The 22,956-nt window shown below is 38.7% G+C and overlaps 1 protein-coding gene across 1 annotated transcript in view; it reads right to left on the bottom strand.

The window, feature by feature from the left end:
* Positions 1-2,138: 2,138 nt before the first annotated feature.
* The window catches only part of reep3b (receptor accessory protein 3b), a 38,727-nt gene continuing 17,909 nt past the window's right edge, over positions 2,139-22,956 (bottom strand). The window contains exons 2-8 of the mRNA XM_084434506.1: positions 20,478-20,550; positions 12,979-13,055; positions 12,572-12,692; positions 12,204-12,317; positions 7,674-7,809; positions 4,347-4,483; positions 2,139-3,020 (exon numbers count right to left, since the gene is read on the bottom strand). Coding sequence (XP_084290632.1) covers positions 2,940-3,020; positions 4,347-4,483; positions 7,674-7,809; positions 12,204-12,317; positions 12,572-12,692; positions 12,979-13,055; positions 20,478-20,550 — 739 coding nt within the window. The 3' untranslated portion in view covers positions 2,139-2,939. The remainder of the gene's footprint in view (positions 3,021-4,346; positions 4,484-7,673; positions 7,810-12,203; positions 12,318-12,571; positions 12,693-12,978; positions 13,056-20,477; positions 20,551-22,956) is intronic.

Raw genomic sequence — 22,956 nt, 5'->3', positions numbered from 1 at the left:
AAGTCTGTCATCTAGTGGACGATACGCGTAATAACAATCTACATTGTAGATCTACAATCTATATTGCATGCAAGCAAGCTCAGATTTCCGTTTACCCTTTGAAATCGTCAATTGTATTATGCATTTTATTAGACTAAATCAGAATCTGGAAACTTAAAACATTAATTAAATTAGAGTTACTGTATGAAAGAAATGTTAGAAGTCATCTTCACTCCTCTCCTGTCTTCCACTGAGTGAAGCTCAAAGCTCAGGTTCTGTTCTGTCCATCCTTTATCTATCCACACGATTCATAAATCTTGACTTTTTCTTTCCATAAGAACAGCACTGTCCTAAACTAGTGGCAGTGGTGCTTGATGATATACAAGTCAAATATTTGTACACCCCTAGCCATTCATTATTATTACTGACTTTGAAAAGATAAGTCATCAACCAGCATTATCAAAACCATCTTCAAGAGTTCACATGTATGCTGGACATTATTTGTAATTCATGTATGAACCTTTTTTAAGATTAACAAATATATGCATGTATTTCCCGATGTTATGAGATCTATCTATCTATCTATCTATCTATCCTTTAATCCATTCTTCAACAGACAGATCTATCTATCCACACAGATCTATTTATCTATTCTTCAACAGATATATCCACACAGATCTATCTATATCTATGTCTATATCTATCTATCGATCGACCGACCTATCTATTCTTCAACAGATATATCTATCCAGAGATCTATCTATCGATCTATGATCTATTCTTTAATCCATTCTTCAACAGACAGATCTATCTATCTATCTATCTATCTATCTATCTATCTATCTATCTATCTATCTATCTATCCACACAGATCTATCTATCTATCTTATCTATCTACACAGATCTATCTATCTATCTATCTATGATCTATCTATTCTTCAACAGATCTATCCACACAGATCTATCGATCTATCTATCTACACAGATCTATCTATCTATCTATCGATCTATGATCTATTCTTTAATCCATTCTTCAACAGACAGATCTATTTATCTATCTACACAGATCTATCTATCTATCTTATCTATCTACACAGATCTATATATGATCTATCCACACAGATCTATCTATCTATCTATCTATCTATTCTTCAACAGATCTATCCACACAGATCTATCTATCGATCTATCTATCTACACAGATCTATCTATCTATCTATCTACACAGATCTATCTATCTATCTATCGATCTATTCTTTAATCCATTCTTCAACAGACAGATCTATTTATCTATCTACACAGATCTATCTATCTATCGATCTATGATCTATTCTTTAATCCATTCTTCAACAGACAGATCTATTTATCTATCTACACAGATCTATCTATCTATCGATCTATGATCTATTCTTTAATCCATTCTTCAACAGACAGATCTATCTATGATCTATCCACACAGATCTATCTATCTATCTATCTATCTATGATCTGTCCACGCAGATCTATTTATTCTTTAATCCATTCTTCAACAGACAGATCTATCCACACAGATCTATCTATCTATCTATCTATCTATCTATCTATCTATCTATCTATCCACAGATCTATCTATCTATCTATCTATCTATCCACAGATCTATCTATCTATCGATCTATCTATCTATCTATTCTTTAATCCATTCTTCAACAGACAGATCTATCTATCCACACAGATCTATTTATCTATTCTTCAACAGATATATCCACACAGATCTATCTATGTCTATCTATCGATCGACCGACCTATCTATTCTTCAACAGATATATCTATCCAGAGATCTATCGATCTATGATCTATTCTTTAATCCATTCTTCAACAGACAGATCTATCTATCTATCTATCTATCTATCTATACCTTTCGATCTAAGATCTATCCATCCACACATATCTATTCTTTAATCCATTCTTCAACACAGATCTATCCACCCATACCGATCAATCTGTCGTATCTATCTGTCCATCTATCCGTCAATCCATCATTTAAATGTTGCTCTTAAAAAGTGCAAATATTCATTAATATGTATTCATCCATTAATCCATCAGCTGCTCCGCAGAAGAATAAATGTAATTTGGTTATATAATAATGTGTGAAACAATGTGTAGCAAAGAAATAACAATATTTGCATTACAACATTCCAGCTTTATTCATAATTTGTATTCATTTTGAATGACATCAATCCACACGACAGCACAGTTACCTGCACACCCACAGAGATGTTATATTAAGTGTGGTCTTCCTCCCAGAAGAACGTTCTGCATGGAGACCAGTAGTGAAGGATTTCAATCGAGGATTTAAAGAATGTGCAAAAGGGGTTTCCTTTAAACCCATGTACCATCAATAATAAAGAAAACAGTCAGCTTTTTTTTTCTCTCTCTCTCTTTTTTTTTTTTACACATTTGAAAATTGTATTAAAACATCTAAAAAGTCAACAAGAACACAACACTGCCTTTTGTTCTCTTTGGTATTTTCTCTATTACTGATTAGAGACAATTTTGGTCTGATGCTGACAAATCACTGTCAAGTTTTGAAGAATCAGAATTATTACCAAAACTACAATTGTAAAAACGACTTAAAACGTATCTAAAAGGCAGCAAAAGATGAACGAAAACAGAAATATAAAAACCCACATCCAAGAAGAACATTTCTAAATGCAAATACTGAAACAAAAGACATCTGAATGTCAAATTCAGACCAATGAAGCCATGCATTACAAATACAGACATCAGTCAAACCCCATACACTTCAAGCTCATAATACTCACTGTATGTACACATTTGCTGGTAGAAGTAATAAATAGATCTGTTGGTATATCCATGAAAAAGTTAAAAAACAGTCCACAGCCCTTGTGAAAAGAGAAGAATATGAACACACTGGTTGTCTGATAAAGTGAACACATCTTCCCGCACATCAGTAGTCAGCTCAGTTCTCCATGCTGGTGTAAGTCAAGGCATTAAGCCCTGGTCTTTTCCTCCCTTTGATCTTCAGAGATCCATAACGAGCCTGCGACCAATGAATGACAAGCATTTGTTACCAGAATTAAAAATCACGCATTCCGTAAATGAAGAGGCAAGCTAATAATAATATATGATAATATATGATCTGATGAAGGGCTGTAATAACTTCCATCAGTGACGTCACTTTACAGTAGTAAAACAATGCATTTGAATTTTGAATAACGGGTGATCCCACCATGCATAAATTACATTTTACTATACTATTCTTACCTGTAAATGTAACCAAATCAAATTCATGTGAATATTTCAATTTTGCAAATCAGCCTGTGTGAGTTGTGACTTCTTACAGCGTGCAACATACGCGTGTCATCAAAACGCAATGCAACAGAGGAAAAAGGGCATAATTGATTAAAAAAATATATTGCTTTTGACCAAATATTGATTGTTGTATGGTAAATGAAGGTTTTACATTAACCGAAATTTACATTTAACACAATAATGTTTTTGGTACAACAGTTACTGTAATGTGATTATGATGATATCATTATTGTCCTTTATATTTGCAAAAAAATTACAGTAATGTGTTGCTATGTTCAGACGAGGAAATATCTTTTTGACCTGCTGCTTTCAAACTGTGGACAAACAAAAAAACTTTATTTTTTATTTTTATAAAATATAGAAAATAATATGTGGCTTTTGAAAAAATGCATTTAGAAGTCTTTTAGTAAGTTGCACCAATAAGGATTAATCTTAAATCTAGATTAAATCAAGGTTTATCTAATAATTCAGTTGCACCAAAATAAGTAGGTTTACATTTAAACCATCATTTTAATCCTGGATTTAAAGGCCCTCTAAAATCAACATTTTAAGTTTAGCTTTTAGTATGAATATGTTCGTCACAGAGCAATACGGGTTGGAGATGTGTGTTCTGTTGCTCAAACGCTCTAGTTTTATTCCATTTTCGAACTGTACGTTGGTTAAGAATGAAATGGCTAGAATTTATTCACACCTCTACTATTGTATACAACGTATCATCAGCGCTCGGATTCGCTTCCATGGTGCTGTCAAGTACGATGTGCAATATGTGCGGTAAACTAAAGCTATTGGCTATTCGTAAAGGGAGAGGAGCCATTCAATATGTCCCACCTTAGCTTCGATTCGTTCCCACCCGATTTGTTAATCTGTGTTTAAAATTAAGTGGCGCAACAACTCGATTTAAAATAAAGCCCAGATCAACAAATCCTAGATTTGCTGTAAAATGTGCTGAATATAATCCTTATTGGAGCAATCCACCCAAAATGTAATGTTTATTTAGTTATTGAGTCTTGGAAGAACAAAATGGAGATGTGCTATTGGGTTTAGATGGACTTACATCTCTGCGCACTTTTGAGCGGGTTATTTTGACGCTCTGAGATCGTCTGAGCCCGTGATGAGACACGGCTTCATCTTCAGAGAACACACCCTTCCCCTCGTCATCACTTCTGTCATTGTCATCACTATGATAATACTCTACAAAAGAAACAATTTGAGAGTTAAGAAAACATGATGAACACATAGATCAGGGTATTATCATACATAACAGCAGGCAGAAGAGCAGGCATGATCGAGATCAGTGCTACTTAAAAGCTTATCCTTCAAGACACTGAATTTACACCAACATCAAATGGATGTTATCATATGTCAAAAGTTATCTATTACACAATATGTTCTACATTGAAGACTGAGTAGAAAACTTTTTTTTTTTTTTTACATTTATGCATTTTGCAGACACTTTATTCATTTACATTGCATTAGAGATGCACCGATATGAAAATTTTGGCCTATACTGTTAACTTCTTACAAACCGATAATATTTGAAAGCCGATAAACGATATATTGGTAAATATATATATTTCGATAAATCGAAATCCAATTTTTTAATTACAAAAATAAAAGTCTCATCATTAAAAGCCATGAAATAGTGTTTATAATTATAATGTTCTCATTATAATTGTATGTAGCCTATATAACAGACTTGCGCTGCACATGCTGCACTTAACTGTATTTTCCAAAGTGATTCCAATCATATTTCAAGCAATTCAAAAGCATCAAGGCAAACAGTGTCAAATAAGTGTCTCAGCTGAAGGACATAATCCACTATTTATCAGCTTTAATATATTGGACAAATTTTCTTAGAGCCAATAACGATAACATTAAAAATGAATATATATATATATATATATATAGATATATAGATATATAGATAGATAGATAGATAGATAGATAGATAGATAGATAGATAGATAGATAGATAGATAGATAGATAGATAGATAGATAGATAGGCCAATACTGATATGGTGGCTGATATATCAGGCATCTCTACATTGCATTCAAGGTATACATTTTTTATCAGTTCTTGCTTTCCCTGCTAATCGAGCCCATGACATCGCCATTGCTAGCGCCAGGCTCTACTGTTTAAACTACAGTAAGGCTAAAATACATTAATATTACAGCAAAGGAACAACAATATGCAAAATGACTAAGGTGACATTATGCTGGATAGGAAACCTTTTTTGATTGGACGTCAACAACAAGGTATGGGAAGTGTTTTCTCCTCATTTTAAGAAGTTGATAAGCCTATTTATTTATCCAACTGTGCATGATTATTTGTTTATTATTTTGCATTTAGTATTGCTTTTCCTTGTCCATGTATATGGTATTAGAACAGATCTATTTTTGGGTCACGACTGACCGGTTGAGAACCACTGATCTAGTTTATTGTGAAGGTTGGGAATGTGATTCCAGCCGCGGAGAAAGGACAAGCGGGGGAAGAGAGAAAGAGAGAGAGCAGCTGCCGGGTTCAGGCCGCTCCTGGCACCATCACCTCTGGGCTCCCCGGGTGGCGCTGGGAGCTAGGCAGAGACAGCCTGTGCCAGGACGCCTAAAGGCAATCCAGCCAGAGCAGATTCACTGCACACTCCATCACCAGAATGATACCACCAAAAGACAGGCTATAACACGACCATACAGCACTGCACAGAACTGTAGGCTTAATTTATATTGTGTGTGCAGTTCTCCTTTCCACCATCAGGGGGCAGAATATATACAGAAACCAATGGTTCTGAAAAGCCTTCCTTTGTTTGTTTCCACACCCACCGCTGTTTTCAATAACTGAAATATAACAACTTCCGTGGGATTTGGAAAACTATGCAATTCATTTTCCAGAACTATTCTTTTAAGGCCCTGTGCAAACTAAGCAGAAAGAGATTTGAAAGACGACAAATATAAAAGACACAGCTGACATGTCTTTGTTATTTAGACTGTTAGCAGCTCTGCAGTCCAAGTCTGCCTTATAACCAGGAGAGATACAACTTCTCTCAACCTTGGCATGAATTTTACTGAGCATTTATTGAGCATCTGAATAACAGTCGTAATATATTGTATGCGATATGGCTAATTCATATTTGTGTGTGTGTGTGTGTGTGTGTGTGTGTGTATGTAAGTATGTATGTATGTATGTATGTGTGTGTGTGTATGTATGTGTGTGTGTGTATGTATGTGTATATATATATATATATATATATATATATATATTTTATTCTTGGAGATTAGGATAATGAAAAAACAAACAAACAAAAAAAACGGACAAAATTGTCACACTCTAGGAAACTTACTGGGCAAATAATATATTTCAAATCATTGCAATATTCACAATGCTTAAAATTATATTGCTAGCGAAAACACTCAGATCAGACCCCAGTACTTGTGTGAATGTGATTGACAGGAGAGCATAAAAATATATACAGGCATGTTTTATGTCATGCCTGTCATTCAAAGCGGACTTCTGCATCTTTAGAAAAAGCAAAACCCAATATTAAAGGGTGGACGAATAAATAACACACTCGAGCCTCTCTCTTCATAGGCTACCCCCCGTTTTTAAATTCAAACTGCAATTAGCAGCTCGTTTGATCAGTCGGGATCTTTCACCTTGGCTTTGAGCCTCTGAAAGGGAATGCCATTTTGGAGGAGCTGGCTTTCTGATGGCTTCATTGCAGATGAGATGAAAATGACCTGGATGCCAGCGGAATTTCAAACGCGGCGGGCACATTAGCATACTGAGATAGAAGCACATTAGGTATTCTGCTCAGAGGCTCCCTGAGCTGTTTTTTCCTCTTCATCTTCTCACAAAGCGGCACTAGACTATACCTTTCATGCTAGGAATGTGCCTTTATTACTTATGACCCTCCGTTGCTTGAGACAAACACCGAATCCGTTCCATTTGCTTGAAAACCAGTTACCATTGCAGTGATTTCCAAAAGCGTGTGAGATTTGGTTGAGATATCATTATGAAAGCGCTATGGCTTTACTTGCACAACAGACGCTTTCCCAGCTCCTGCTTGCTGTGTTTGGTGGTCACACAAAGGCTGTGTCTGAAACCTCGCACAGGTTTAAATCTTACTGATAGTGAGCATTGTTGTGATAAAATATTTGTGTGATCACCTCTAAAGCTCACTTGAATTTGTTCGACATCATTAGACATGATGTTGTAATGCTTCGGAAGCTCGTTTGAAACGTAGTAGCTTCATAAAAATACTCTAAGTTTGTGACTGAACAGGCAGAGCAAGGCATCTGCCTTCTGTTGTGGACGCAGCAGAGAAACAGCAGTGCGAAAGGAAACAAAGGATGGGATGTTAATAATTAATCTGAGGTAAGATATACCAGCTCCGTCGGGTTGGTCCATGATGGCTCTTCTGGCAGGGTTGGAGCCGTAGGACGAATACCCGTCGTCGTGAGGGATCTGGGTAAGGTCGTGCATGCTGAGGCTCCTGAGCTTCTCTGTGATGGCACCTTGACCCTGTAGAGACAAAACAACCCCCAGTTATGATAAACATGTCAGCGCTGACATTGACAACACACAGAACAGCTTTAACGGAGCGTAACGAGGCTGCATGGGCTTCCATGATGACATCATCACAACATGCATGTATGGATGAATGTTTCAAAGATTTGGGCTCTGTTCCAAGTGACCTGTTACCTAGTGACCTGCTCCATTGTCATATGAACCTCTGGAACAAATAGCGCTCCTCACATGACTCTCTATTTCAAAGGGGTTGGCATTTGCATGTCAGCAAAGCATTTATTAATTAAACAATGAATTAGGGCCCGGTTCACACAGAATGCAGTGTTTTATTTCACTGCACTTATTTTACATTGTTTTCCAGTGTAAACGTGCTAGAAGGACATACAGTTTTACTGCATTCTATTGGCCAGTTCAGACAGCACAGACAAACACCAACAAACCAGTTGGCCATTGGATTTTGAATTTTATGAAAAATAACTCTCATATGCAGTGTTCTTGGTTTTGGAAGAGAGCTTAATTGAAGAAAAAAAAAAAAACTTCAGATGGGAACATTTTAGGCCTCATAACACAAATGTTTTGAACTGATAATACCAGATAATACAAGCAGTACTTAACACCCTGTTTGAGTCAGAAAAAACTGAAAAACTATTTAAAAAATGGAAAAAGGAAACAATGAACTAAAAGTTGTTAAAATGATATTAACAGCATGCTGTAGACACTCTATGGAATTACCTGCACTGGAGAGAGCAGGGCTGCAGTATTCCTATAGGGCAGTATATGTCAGTACAAGGTAACAAGAAAAAGATCATCAAACAGATTTCACAAATAAAACAGAAAGAACATGCCAGAAAGAGGGTAAAAGGAAGGAAAAGGAGATAAGAAAGGGAAAAATATGGTAGCTTTCAAAAATAGAGATTGACAAGCCTTTTCTCAACTTTAGAGACGCCTTTCAATAACGGCAGGCATGCTTTCAGAGAGTCTGGGCAGGACAGTGGCCAAGTGAAAATTGGAGCATTGTTGAGCAGCCCTGTGATCTGCTTCTGATTAGTATATCAGCATGATTTCCTTTACGAATACTAATGGCCTTGGGTTGGTTTCACAAAAGAACAGTGACCTTTGCTTGCAAATGAAAGTCATTAGCGCGTCATTTATTGCTGGTATTGCAGATTTGTGCCAGCGCACTTGTGCTCTTTGCTACATTAAACACTGCGTATATGAAACATCATTTGCAACACTTTTACTTTCATAATGTGATGTACACATTTGTTTTTTGTTTTATAAAGTTTTGGAATAAAGCACCTGATTATATAGTGAAATATTACTACAATTTAAAATAAATGTTTTCTAGTTTAACCTCCTCAGTCCCCGTGTCCACATACGTGGACACCACATTTTTGGCTGTGTGCAGCTTAATACTTAATTCTGTGTAACTGGAACTGGTTTTTCACAAACATGGACACTTATACTGCCATCTGGTGGTGTCAGGAGAAAAAAAAATGTAACATAAATAATTTCAAGATGGCGGAGAACAGAGGCGAAATGTCACGCAGCCACATCAGACCAAAACGCCCACAAGGTAAAAAATGTAATAACATTTCATCGTTGATTCTTGTTAAGTTATGCATAGTAGTGTTGTATGATTAAAATGGCATGCACATTTGACAAACTTTTGTAACAGGAAAGATTTACTAGGCTGCTAAACTTGATGTCCACATATGTGGACATTGGGACTTAACTTCGATGAAACTGTATAAGAATTTTAGCAAAAAAAATGACAATTTGTAGCTGCACAACTTGCGAGCTTCGTGGCGCGCGTGCACACACACACACACACACACTCTCTCTTGATCACTCGCGATCGCACACACAGACACTCTCTCGCCCATTCACGATCGCGTGCGCGAACATACACACACTCTCTTGATCACTCGCGATCGCACACACAAACACTCTCTATTGCCCATTCACGATCGCGTGCGCGCGCACACACACACACACACACACACTCTCTTGATCACTCGCGATCGCACACACAGACACTCTCTCTTGCCCATTCACGGTCGCGTGCGCGCGCACACACACACACACACACACACACACACTCTCTTGATCACTCGCGATCGCACACACAGACACTCTCTCTTGCTCATTCACGATCGCGTGCGCGCACACACACACACACACACACACACACACACACACACACACACACACACACATTCTTGCTCACTGCGATCACACAAATAAAAATAACATTCCTAGTTTGGAGAAGTTGAAGTTTTGGAGTGTTACAAAAAAGAAAGCAAATTTTCAAATTTTTTTTTTTTGGATATGTTTTTTATTTGGATATAAATTTTGTTTTTCCATATCAATGTTCAGAAGTGGTGATCAGTTGACAGCTCCGCCCCTCTCTTCACCGAGTGTCCAAGATATACAGCCAGAGGCCAGATGAAACGTCCACAAAGTCACAAAGTCGATCATCGACCTCCGGCCTAGGGTGTCCTGGTGCCACGTGCACTGATGGACACCCTTATGCTTGAACATGGTGTTCCTTATGGACAAACTGTGACTAGCCCGCTCGGGTTCAGATCAGGGGGGCCATTCCTCCCAATCACGCCCCTCCAGGTGTCACTGTCGCTGCCCACGTGGGCGTTGAAGTCCCCAAGTAGAACGATGGAGTCCCCAGTCAGAGCGCTATCCAGCACCCCTCCAGGGTCCAGGGATCAGGTCGTCGAAGCCCCCGCCTTCGACTGCCGCCCGATCCTCTAAGCACCGGCCCCTTACAGTCCCACCTACGGGTGGTGAGCCCACGGGAGGGCAGCCCCACGTCGCTTCTTCGGGCTGAGCCCGGCCGGACACCATGGAGGAGGCCTGGCCACCAGGCGCTCTCATACGAGCCCCACCCCGGGCCTGGCTCCAGGGTGGGGCCCCGGATAAATTTTCCAACTCACCTGGGCTGAGCTGTGGGTCATGACCGAAAAGACAAGATCCCGGATACAAGTGGCCGAAATGAGCTTTCTCTGCAGGGTGGCTGGGCGATCCCATAGAGATAGGGTGAGAAGCTCGGTCACTCCGGAGGAGCTCAGAGTAGAGCCGCTGCTCCTCCACATCGAGAGGGGCCAGCTGAGGTGGCTCGGGCATCTGTTCCGGATGCCTCCTGGACGCCTTCCTGGGGAGGTGTTCCGGGCACGTCCCACCGGGAGGAGACCCCGGGGAAGACCTAGGACACGCTGGAGAGACTATGTCTCCCGGCTGGCCTGGGAACGCCTCGGTGTCCCCCTGGAAGAGCCGGACGAAGTGTCTAGAGAGAGGGAAGTCTGGGCATCTCTGCTTAGACTGCTGCCCCCGCGACCCGGCCCCAGATAAGCGGAAGATGTATGTATGTATGTTCAGAAGTTATACAAGAGTAACAACGAAAAATGTTCAGGCACAGGCTGTAAATAAAAGAGATTTGCACTTTGTTGCACAATGGTGTATTGATTTTTTTCTGTGAATTCAGACCCAGTGTCCACATATGTGGACATCATTTTTTTCAAAAAGTGCTTCATGTTCAAAGATAAATTCTGGTTATTATATATATTGGTCCCCTCCTAACCCCAAAAAGCTAGAAGAAATCTAAAATGCACGCCAAACCAAAGCTCGGGTCTGAGGAGGTTAATATATTTTCAAATGTAACGTATTCCTGTGATGGCAGGAATTGGTTGAATTTTCAGTAGCCATTACTCTCTACATGAGTCTTCATCCTTCAGAAATCATTTTGATATGCAGATTTGGTTCTCAAGAAATATTTCTTAATATCCATGTTGACAACTGTTTTGTGCTGCTTTGTATTTGGGGGATATTTCCAGGATACTTTGATGAATAGAACATAAAACTAAAGAACAGCATTTATTTGAATAGAAATGGTTTGCAACATTAGAACAGTCTTTACTGTAATTTTTGATAAATGTAATGTCCTTGCTAAATAAACGTATGCATTTACTTTATTTACAATCCCCAAACTAAATAACACCCGACTGCCTTTTAAATGGTAGTTTATTTCTGAGTGAAACAGAATTTATAAAAGAGTAACTTACTGTGTTAACTATTAGCAAGATATTATTATTATTACCAATAAAGGCTGCATCCCCTACAGCAGTCTCTTTCCAAAGCTATTACAGCTATTTGGCCATTGTTTTAGAGGAAAAGCAAGTTATTACATAAAGATGAAAGATTACAAAGACAAATATTGTTTTCTTCTCTTTAATAACTTGCAGTGATGAATATTTTTTAGAAAATCATGAAAGTGCATTAATAAAAAGTAAATAGGGTCCATTTTCATTTCATGTTGACTGTCAAAACAGCTCGCTCTCATTCTGTTTGTCTATCTTTAACACACACACACTTGCCTTGACAGCGGCAGACACAGCAGCAGTTGCAGCAATGCTCAGTCCCTGCTTGCCGAAGTTCACCATGGTCTCGTAGCTTCGCTCTTTTGCCTGGATTATGTAGTCGTCAATTTCCTTCAAGAACATTAGGACAAGATTGAGACCTTTCTGGTCTTCAGGCACAGCATCAAACAACATAATATAGCAATAATATAATAATACAGTACTGGAAATGAAAAGCAGTACTAGACCACTGGTGGTCTGTTCTTATAAGGTTGCAGAATAACAGGGAAACCTTTCATTTTGCAGTATGGTGAATACTAACACAATATAAGTGCTTTGCAAACCCAGTGTTTTAAGAGGTAGATAAATGTGAAGAGGAGATTCACCCTTTCTTTGGAGGAAAGCAGAGGATGGAGGGCTTTTCTGTAGATGACACTAGCTCCTCTCGTGTAGGGAGACAGAAGCCAGATCACAAACGCAACCTTGATCTCGTAATAGAGGGGAAACCTTTAGATCAGAGGAGAGAAAGAGAGATACAAGGACCCCCGTTACATCAGATTAATGAGCTCACATAATTACACTCATTAAAGCTGTATTCCAACAAATTAATTTGTGCTACTCTAAATTAAAACAGCAACTTCGTTTCATTAAACCCTGATTGCTTCCCTGCATTCCTTGGACTAGGGAAACAAAAACAAGATCTTAAATGAAACGGATTGCTTCTTTAGCCTGACATGAATCACTTGTAATCAGGTGAAGCTGGTGTGAAGGAAGCCTCGAGTGTCAGACTCACCAGGCTATGGTTAGATCTGAGATGGTCTCCACTACTGTAAACAAGGCAAAGACAATCCAGTACATCATCCATCGCACCTGAAAAAGGAACAAAACAGCAAACAAACAAAAACAATAGATGTTAAATTTACACAGTTTATGTTAAGTGCAGTAATATAAAAAATGTGACCTAAACCAGTAATCAATAATCATTTTTAATGTAACAACCAATGTTTATGTTCTTTTTTAAACAAACAAACAGATTATCAACCCCCACACCGGTTATTCACCATAGCATAAAAATAATTCTTGGCCATCGATGTCAAATCAAAATTTCCCTTAAATCCTGTTTGTTAAAGCTGCAGTCCGTAGTAGAGATGCGCGGATGGGCTATTATTTCACCCGCAACCGCATCACAAAAATCATCATCCGTCCGCCATCCAGCCGCACCAACGTTTTTGACCAATTTTCAAAACCGCACCCGCCCGCCATCCGTTGATTTGTGTATACATATATTTTTCATTTGATTGGTTCAACCGCCCGCCACCCGCCCGAATTTAATTAAAATATTATTTTTCGTCACGTCATCCGCCCAATCCGCGGTTTATCCGCGGCTGTAACCGCCAACCGCGCATCTCTAGTCCGTAGTGTTTCCTCTTTGTCGCCATCTCTGTTCGAAATCTGCAATTGCAGTTATTCGCGGAATTATCAACTTTACGTGGGTTGTGCCTCGGCACGGCACAGTGCGGATGAATCCAATGTTTTGAGGAGAATGTGCGGCTGTCAGTCGCCGCGCCGGTGTGGGTACTGTCATTCGCAATCACAGATTCTACTTTTTGGAAATATGACCAACATAAAAATTTTCACCGGAAAATGTCATCTGAACAAGTAAGTTACATTGTTCTGACCAACTAAGGGAAAAAAGTATTGCAGTAAATCGCGCTGATTAAATCTAACGATCGCTTATCATATCACACCAAACCGTGCAAATTATACTTTGTTCTCAAATTGTTAATGTTAACAACATCAGCACTGCGTGACAACATTTAATGCCCTTGTTTTCGCATGGGCCCGGCTCTTTTTTTCTGTAGCCACTCCGAAGTCCGAAGTCTTTTGCATTTTACAACAGGTGAATCTCCGGTTGTCACTGGTGATTGTCGTTTGAACCTTTCTGGATCCGCCATCAAATTGATACGTTTAATTATATCAAGTGCTGTGAGAAAAGGCTATAAATCTCCACCTCCAACATCCTCACACTCAACATAGCCTACTAGCCGAGACTCCTTTATGTGCACAGATGTGACGTAATAACGCATGCTCAAATTTCCCGCGGAAATCCACCAGTACCACTGGAATTAAGAACATTATTACAAGCTTACCGTTTTGAATCGAGCTAAGACAAGCAAGCAGATAGTTTTGAACACTGGCTGGTAATGTACTTGTTCAAAAATGTATTTTGGATAATTTTAACCCCAAAAAGTTACGGTCTGCAGCTTAAAAAAAAAAAAAAAAGTGACCTCATCACTGTCGCAAAATAAACCTGACGAAAAGTGGTATTTTTTTCAAAATAAACCTGTACATTATCCCACAATGAGAGACATGAAACTAACATGGCTATGCTGAAAAATGACTGTATATGACAAATGGTCATATATACAGTTTACCATCAACACCAATTTTTTGCTTCAAATTATATGCTGTAATGATTCACTTTGTATATGGCTGGTTTAGTTCATGGCTATAACACTTTCAATTAAGACTTTTACAATTCCTATGGGAAAATACTTCTGGAATCAAGGTCGCTAAGAAAGTGGGCAGGCACTGTTGCACTCCATGATGGACTGATGATCTAATGTTTAGTGAAAACAACAACAACAACACGCTATATACATATATATTGAATCCCAAAGTGCAATAACCACTACTCTTAATGTAGTCTTAGCCGCAGACGTCACGACGCCCATGGACCGCTGGCTGAATGTCTGATGCATATGCCACACTTAACTGGAAACGCTTCAGGATTTTCAAAGTTGTCATTTGATTGGCTGAATTCTACAGTATGTCGGGGAGACGTGTGTGTCACGTTCTTTAACGGTCCGCCTGAAAACAAAGATGCCGTGACGCCAAACCCCCTCACGGAAGAAGAATGCCGTTGTGTTTACAACTTTGACAAAGGGGCTGTTTACACCTGGCCACTTCATGTGTTTTCTCAGATCGGATAGCTATCTGATTTATCAAAACGATTCCATTTACACCTGGTCACATAAATGTGTTTTTGCGAAACGGATTTAAATCCGATCTTCAATTCCCGCGCTATATGCAGATTTAATGGAGTGCACGTCAGGAAAGCAACAGATATGAGCTGCATTTTATTGATCATCAGCTAAAATTTCTAAATCAAAGACCGCAATAAGAGAGAGCGGCAACAGCCCTGGTAAGATCATTTCGTTTCTTTACTTTTAATGATGATGATTGTGTGTTAAGCGTCTGCGATTTACTTTCACTTTGATTTGCGACAGTGTGCACGTTTGCTTAATGAATAGATGCTCAGCTGCTCATCTGCGATGACGCGCGTGTTCCAGTAGCGTCGTCATATCTGGCTATAACATTACATATAGCCTATAACACGCTCTCACACGTTTATATTTTAGCATTTTTGGGAGGAGTACAATTTACATATGTGGTTTCAACAACCAGATGCATTTACACTTGTCCAGTTTCGTCTGGAATGCGGCCCAGACCACCTCCTGAAGTGGTTTGAGCGATCGGATTCAAATCCGTCTCGAATGCGTTTCGGAGGGCATTTACACCTGGTCTTTTCACGATCGGATAGCTATCTGAAGTGGTCAGGTGTAAACAGCCCCAAAGAGCGCTTGGCAGGATCAACTAAACGCTGGATTTTCAAAAGTATCTGAAGTAGGTGTAAAGTTTGCAGCTCTTAAATACATCCAAGAGTTTTGCACACCAGTATGTTATTGTAGGGATATCGACGTTACATTTTCACACCCCTAAACATGACGTAGAACAAAACAAACTGTGATTGGTTGCTTTACATGTCAGTCAGACGACCTCTGGGCGGTCCTTGGCCAATGAAAGCTGCTATGGTGTCCAGAAGGTCCAATCTGAAGGTCTGGTTATGCGAGACTACTCTTAATGCAGCATTGATCACCTAATGCCAAGATGCATCACAGTCACCCAAACATAAAACACCTGATACCATGCTAAAGAAAATATATAAAGAAAATGCATGCATTTTTTATTCTATTCAATAGCGTGAACGCATAATCTTTCCACACAGAGTGGCTTGCTAACACAAATCCATGCGCACCTCTTTTCCTAGGAGGAGACGGAAACAGTCGAGTGTAACAAAAAAATCATTATGGCCGTGACATTAATTTCCATCCCAGCTCTCTGTGCGTGTCTCTCTGCAGCAAGACCTGTTTGGTATGCTCTACCTCTCCTCTGCTCTCAACCACAGCGCGCTTTCAGCCAGCTTCTTAGCATTTCAATTTCAAACGCCCGTGCAGACAGTCATGTGATCCCCAGCCTTGAGCTGCAGCTCTCGAAGGTATTAGGTGATATTTTCAGCCTCACTGAACAAAGTCAAATGAATCCATGCAGAGGCAGCATTACCAGCCTGACAGGAGGCGTCAGATTTAATTGGTGTCCTCCCAATGAACCTTCAGCGGTCTGAGAGAGATCAATGCGTTGCATCAGCCGCAGGAAAGCTGCCGCTCCGTGACAAACTGTCAATCGAAATCCACCAGCAGTGATCTTTTCTAGTAGCCGGAGCGCTTTGGTTGCTGACCGCATCGATACATGAAATCTAATCAGATCTAGAAGCCTTCCTCCCATAATCCTCCAGACAATCCTATTTATTACAAGTCGGCAATTACGTGGCTTCAATTAGAGAAGTATACGAGATGCAAGCAGAATTTCAACAGCTTCTAAAACTGGGTAAAAGGCGATTCAAGAATGGGCTGGCGCCCAAGACAAGCATGCCTTTCCCGTTCCGCACTGCATGTGGATAAGGAGCTGTGTAGACTCGATTTCCAATGGAAATAAAAGCCTTTGAAGAGTCCTGATTGTGAATGGACGTATTCCTTTCCTGCTCCGCGTGTGCACCATGGAGTTTCTTTGTTCAAACATTTAAACTGAGCAGTTAGACATACGAGCTGACCCACTCTGTTTATCTAACAAACAGGAGTTGTAGGCATTGTGCAGATTTGCTCGGAGTGGAAAAACCGCAGTGTGGTTTCTAAGAGCATCTAGTCTATGCTAGTAAACACAGGCTTTGTCAAGCTGCCTTTAAACTTTATTTTAAGTCCAACATAAACCAGCGACTCCAGTCGACCGGTCCTATAAAAAGGCCTGCAGCACAAAGCATCATTTGTCCAGTTCTATTTTGAAAATGATTTGAAAGAGCTTTCTCTATTACCCGTCTGCACTCAAAGGCAAACGCAGCAACGGTTATGACATGTTTTCAAAAAAGCTGCTTTTGTGGTCGATTGAGCTTTCTTCTTTTTTCCAAAGGTTTGCTATTAAAAGTCTAAGTTTACCGAAATTGACTTTCCACTCGAACATTCAGGAACATTAAACATTCTAGCAAAGCATATAAACATCCGTGATCTCGGGCTGCCGGTGTCCCTTGTCCTGAGTTGAGTGATACTGCTACTGCTGTTTACATAAACGTGTCCTTATACTGTGTAATGCATCCACATCTCCAGATCAAATATATTATGGGCTTGACAGTAAGGTTGGCCTAATGGCTGGCTTAAGAGTGATTCAGGCTAGTATATATTAAATATGAGTACAATAACATGCGACAAGTTTGACAGAATCGTTTATTGATATTTAAACATTCAAGCTGCACATTTCTGCTTTGAAATGCTCCAGAACAATGGCATGGTTTACTTCTACTGTAGTTGTTACTGTAACCACTATTTTTGACATTTTTATATAAAAATATATGCATCAACATGATATTCTGTGCTACACGGTAACAAAATGGTCATAATTGTAACAGTAAAGAAATGTAAAAAAAACTGTTTTTGGAAGGGAAAAGAATACAATCTTATTATTTACCACAGTGTGAGAGTTCACATTTTATGGTTTTTCATTTAAATAAATAAATTAAATAAATTTGTCTTGTGTCAGTTTGTTACATCTTATGTTGTTATACGTTTATTGCATTATTTAAGTGTTGTGTGTTACCATGCTCCATGCTCTTTTACACTGTATTTCAGTCAAAAGCTATACTTGTGATGAACTTTGATTCATTATGTAGCTTTCTCTACCACCTATGTTTTTATGGTGGGTTTCAGAATATTATAAAAGTATAAAACGGATTTTACTACTTTGGCATATTAACATTATCAGTTAATCAAATATACATTTTTAAACTGCTACCGTATTTTGTATGGTAAAAGCACACCAATCATTTTTAACAAAAATGTCACAGATTTTTACAGTGTGCTCCACACATGCCTGTCGAAAGGGCTTAATCTGCATTGAACATGGACCATTCCTTCAAGCACACTTTCCTCGCTCTGTTCCCAGTGTCTTGACAGAGTGAATACAAATCTGAAATGTTTTGCATAGAATTTTGTTGGTTTCCACCAGATGAAGCCTTTCATTAGGAACCATTTTCTAAGGAAATGTTAATGCTCAGAAAATCATTATTGTTGATACCCATGACTTGATACACCATTGTTGGCTGCAGGCTGTTACAGTTTATGCAAAGATTTGTTAAAACAAGAAACGTTTTTTTTAAACTGCTTCAACTGGGATTTGGTTTTAATGAAGTGTGCATTCTGCAAGTAAACAGGAGAAGATGGAAAATAATACAGGAGAGTGAGACCTGGTTTGGCAACTCCATAAAGGTTCCTGGCATATTTTAATATTGAGATGAATGACATATAAAACAGTCCTGTTCAGGAGAGGTAGCATTGGCGTAGCTTTTACAAGTGAGGAGCAGAATGCTTTTCACAGATGAAGTAACTCAACGCAGCACCGATACAAACAGGCTCCAAGTAGAATACTGAAATACTACCAGTACAACCACTAAGGAAACCTAAAATTAGCCATCTGAAGTAGACAATTGCATACGAGCAAAGAAAAATAAATGTTTAAAGGGATAGTTCACCAAAAAATAAAACTTCTGTACATTTACTCACTCTTATGTTGCTTCAAACCATGAAACACGAAAGGAGAACATTAAAAAAAAATCTTTATTCACCATGGAAGGTGAGTAAATAAACTTAAAAATACACAATTTGATTTGAGTGAACCATTCCTTTAATCATTTCACAAGAACAAAGGGCACACTAAAGGGCCCTACACACCGGGACGAATATCGGCTCGCGTTATTCGCCAGCGTTTTTCAACGCGTTTTTTGTGTTCACACCCAAGCGATTTTCGCTGACGATGTGCAGAGTGAACATGCAAATTCATTCCCTAACATTAGATGGCGCTTAATGTAAAACAGAAACCACTCCATAACAATTCTCTTTTATCAAGATTTTTGTAGTCGCTGTCGCGTTTGTCATATAGTTCTTTATGTTCCGACACCGAGACCAGCAGCTCTACATTCATCTTGCCTTGCATCTTCCTCGTCTTATTTCTTCCCGGCAGTGTAGACGCAACTTGGTGTATATCTTCTTCGCCGTTACGTATGTGTGCTCGGCAAGACCGTTTTGTGTTTGAGCGCCCTCAAGTTGTGTTTTACTGTAACTTCAGAAGCTCCAGACACGTGAACAAAAGTGCCAATCTCATTGGTCAGATGGTTTTTGACGCGGCGCGTCAAACCAAAAAAACGAACCCGAGGCGTTTTTTAAAAAATGACGCTTTTACGCGTGCCGTTTTTCGCGCCGGTGTGCACACTCACATTGGCGCCCTTTGTTTAGTCACGAGGCGTTAAACGTCGGCGAATATCGCGCGCGAAATTCGTCCCGGTGTGAACAGGCCTTAACAGAAGATCATGACAGTTTTTCCTCAATGAGGCAAAACCGCATTCAACATATTTTTCTTAATCATATCCTGGTTTGCAGGTTCACCACAATGTTGCTTAGAGCTATTGTTGACTATAAATGACACTGATTCTGGCCAGACCTGAATTAGCATTTCATTGCATTGATCTCTCTCCTGAGGATGTGGGATGAGCTCTCACAGGGCGGGTCCTTCAAGAAGTAAGTGCAGAGAGAACGTGTCACCTGATCCGGACATACAAGCCAACACACTCTCCCTCCCAACATGCTTGATCATGCACAGAAACAATAAAGTGCTTCTCTTTTCATGTCCCATTTAAAGGTGTGGTATGGCTTTGTAGTTCAAGATCTGGACTAGTAACACAAAAGTCCATCATCACTGAGCTCTTGAGCAGGTCACTTAACCTCAGGTTATATCAGAGAGGACTGAATTTGTAGTACGCAAACCAAACTGGTTTTGAAAACTCAAATGCCTGCTAAAATAAAAAAACAAACAAATGTAGGCAACATGAATGGACAGTGTGTTTATACTTACGTATTCTTTGACATTTTTGGTTTTCACTGCTTTGTAGGAATAGTACGCTGGGTACAGGTTTCCAAAGACCAGCCTGTGTAAAGAAACAGAGGGTAAAATAAATAAAGGAACACAACTGTAACACTCCAGACATTCTTCAAAAGCAGGACTAATGGGTTCGGATAAATCCTGTTTCTATGTATAGCTCTATTAAAAGCCACTCACTTCCTCGGTCTGATTGTTTACAAGGTAAACAATGATTTCCTTTTCTTTCATTTCCAAAAGAAAAAAATAAGGGCAACAGAGGACACAAAAATGCAGGAGACACCTAATTTAAAACATGTCCTAAGAGATTAAATCCATGTAAACTGCCGTCCATAGAGAGCAAAGGCTGTGTGTGCTTTTGAATGGCAAAAAACTAGCTCTTTTTGGTTGAAAATGGAAACAATTACTACATAATATTAAGGACAGAAATTCATCTAAATGTTATTTTGCAAAAATTCACATTCTACTAAAAGTCATCCTTGAAGTATTAACAAAGGCTGGAATACATTACATGACTTTTGCACAGATTTTTGCTTCGATTTACTGGTGCTAGTTGCCGTAAGTCAGAGCCAGTCTGCAGTTTTGAGTTGACGGATTTCACAGAAAATCGTGTAGTGTATGACGGGCACTAGTGTTGTCACGATACCAAAATTATTGTTTCGATACCGATACCAAGTCAAGTATTGCGATTTCGATACTTTTCCTGAAAAGGGAGAAACACTCTCAAATATCATTGCTGTGCTTTATTTTAAAACCGGGACAACATTCTAACCATATAACACACTAATAAATGAACATATGAACAGCAGATATATTAAACATTTGAACAAAATATGAAATATCAAAATATAAAAAATAAATTAGAGCAATGACATTGAAGGTAAATTTTTTAATAAATTTAGCAGCATTATCTCATTTATCATAAGAAACATAAGAGCTTTATCTTGATTCTGAACTTTGAATAAAAATATGAACAGCGATTATATTAAACAATGTTTAATATTGGTAACATATGATAAGCCTCATTGGTGATATATTTGACATGTGGGGAGAGAGTTGTGGAAGGCCTATACTTCATGTTAAACATAAATATATAGCAGCAAAGACAACATCGGCAGTGTTGACGGCAAAATAGGCTACCGAATAATTCGTTCTGTATTGAGAGGTGCAATATTTGAAAATTGATCATATTTTTTTAAATTACATTTATATTGTATTTATGTCAAAACTTTCAAACATCAAAATGTCATTTATTAATATGTATTCGTGTCAAAATGACATAGAAACATCTTTTCCTATTCTATTTTGCCTGGGAACGCTTCCAACATGCTTGCGTGACGCGTGAAAAATAGTTTTCCGCGCGTCTCGAGCTGCGCCCAGACGCATGTGTCACGCAGGCAGTTAACATGGGAGCCGAAATAAAAACGGACACGACACGCAGCCAGTGTGCTTTACTAAGCACAGCCTTACAAATCTGGAACGCGGTCGTTCTTAGAAGTATCGATACTAATAAATTAAGGAATCGTGACGTTTTTAATTTTCGACTAACTTTTGAAGTATCGGTGCACCGTGCAACAGAGCAAGGTAGGCAACGTACTTCCATATGTCACTCCTCGCGTCATCTTTTTCTACGAGTCGTGGACCATTTGTGCTCGCACATGCAGCCATCTCGCTGTAGTGTTTTGTCACATGACACTGACACCGGCAGGTTCTTTGCTGCGTGCGTCAGAAAAAAAAACACAGATGTCCATAGGGAGGCGTTTTTTTATTATTATTTTTTTAAGTATCGATACTGATAAATTTAGGTATCGTGACGTTTTTAATTTCCGAGTATCGCGATACTTTTGAAGTATCGGTACACCGTGCAACACTAATGGGCACAGACTCAGATATTTCTTTTGATTACATCTAGGGGTGGGCTAGATGACCAAAATCTTGTATAATTTTATTTCACGATAACAATCTATATCACAATATAGTTATTTTTGCTTTAAATAAGGTTTTTACGATATCAAAATTTGATACCATTGAAATTTCATAATTCTTATCACAATTGTCAATATTATTCAAAAAACTAATACTAGCCTAAAAAAAAAAATCAAGTCAAAGTCAACAGTGATTAAAAAAATAAATAAAAAGAGCAAAAAAAAAAACTACAATAGACCATTGTAAATGAATGAAAATACATAAATGAAATGGACCTACCTGAAAAACTTAACCTAGAAATTCTACATTTATAAACTAGTCTTTAATGAGTAAATTAAATATACATTTATGCTTAAAGTTACAAAAGTGATTCAGTCAAGAGCAGTGAGAGATTTTCTCTTTTTTTGTTGTTTGATTAGCATTAAAGGTGACATATTATGCCCTGTTTTATAAATCTATGGTGTCCCGAAAATGTGTCTCTGAAATTTCAGATCAAAATACCCCCCAGATCATTTATTATAGCTTGTCA

Source organism: Rutilus rutilus (genome assembly GCF_951802725.1).
Source record: "Rutilus rutilus genome assembly, chromosome: 16".
NCBI classification, from domain to species: Eukaryota; Metazoa; Chordata; class Actinopteri; order Cypriniformes; family Leuciscidae; genus Rutilus; species Rutilus rutilus.
This window is presented reverse-complemented; position numbering and strand designations above follow the sequence as displayed.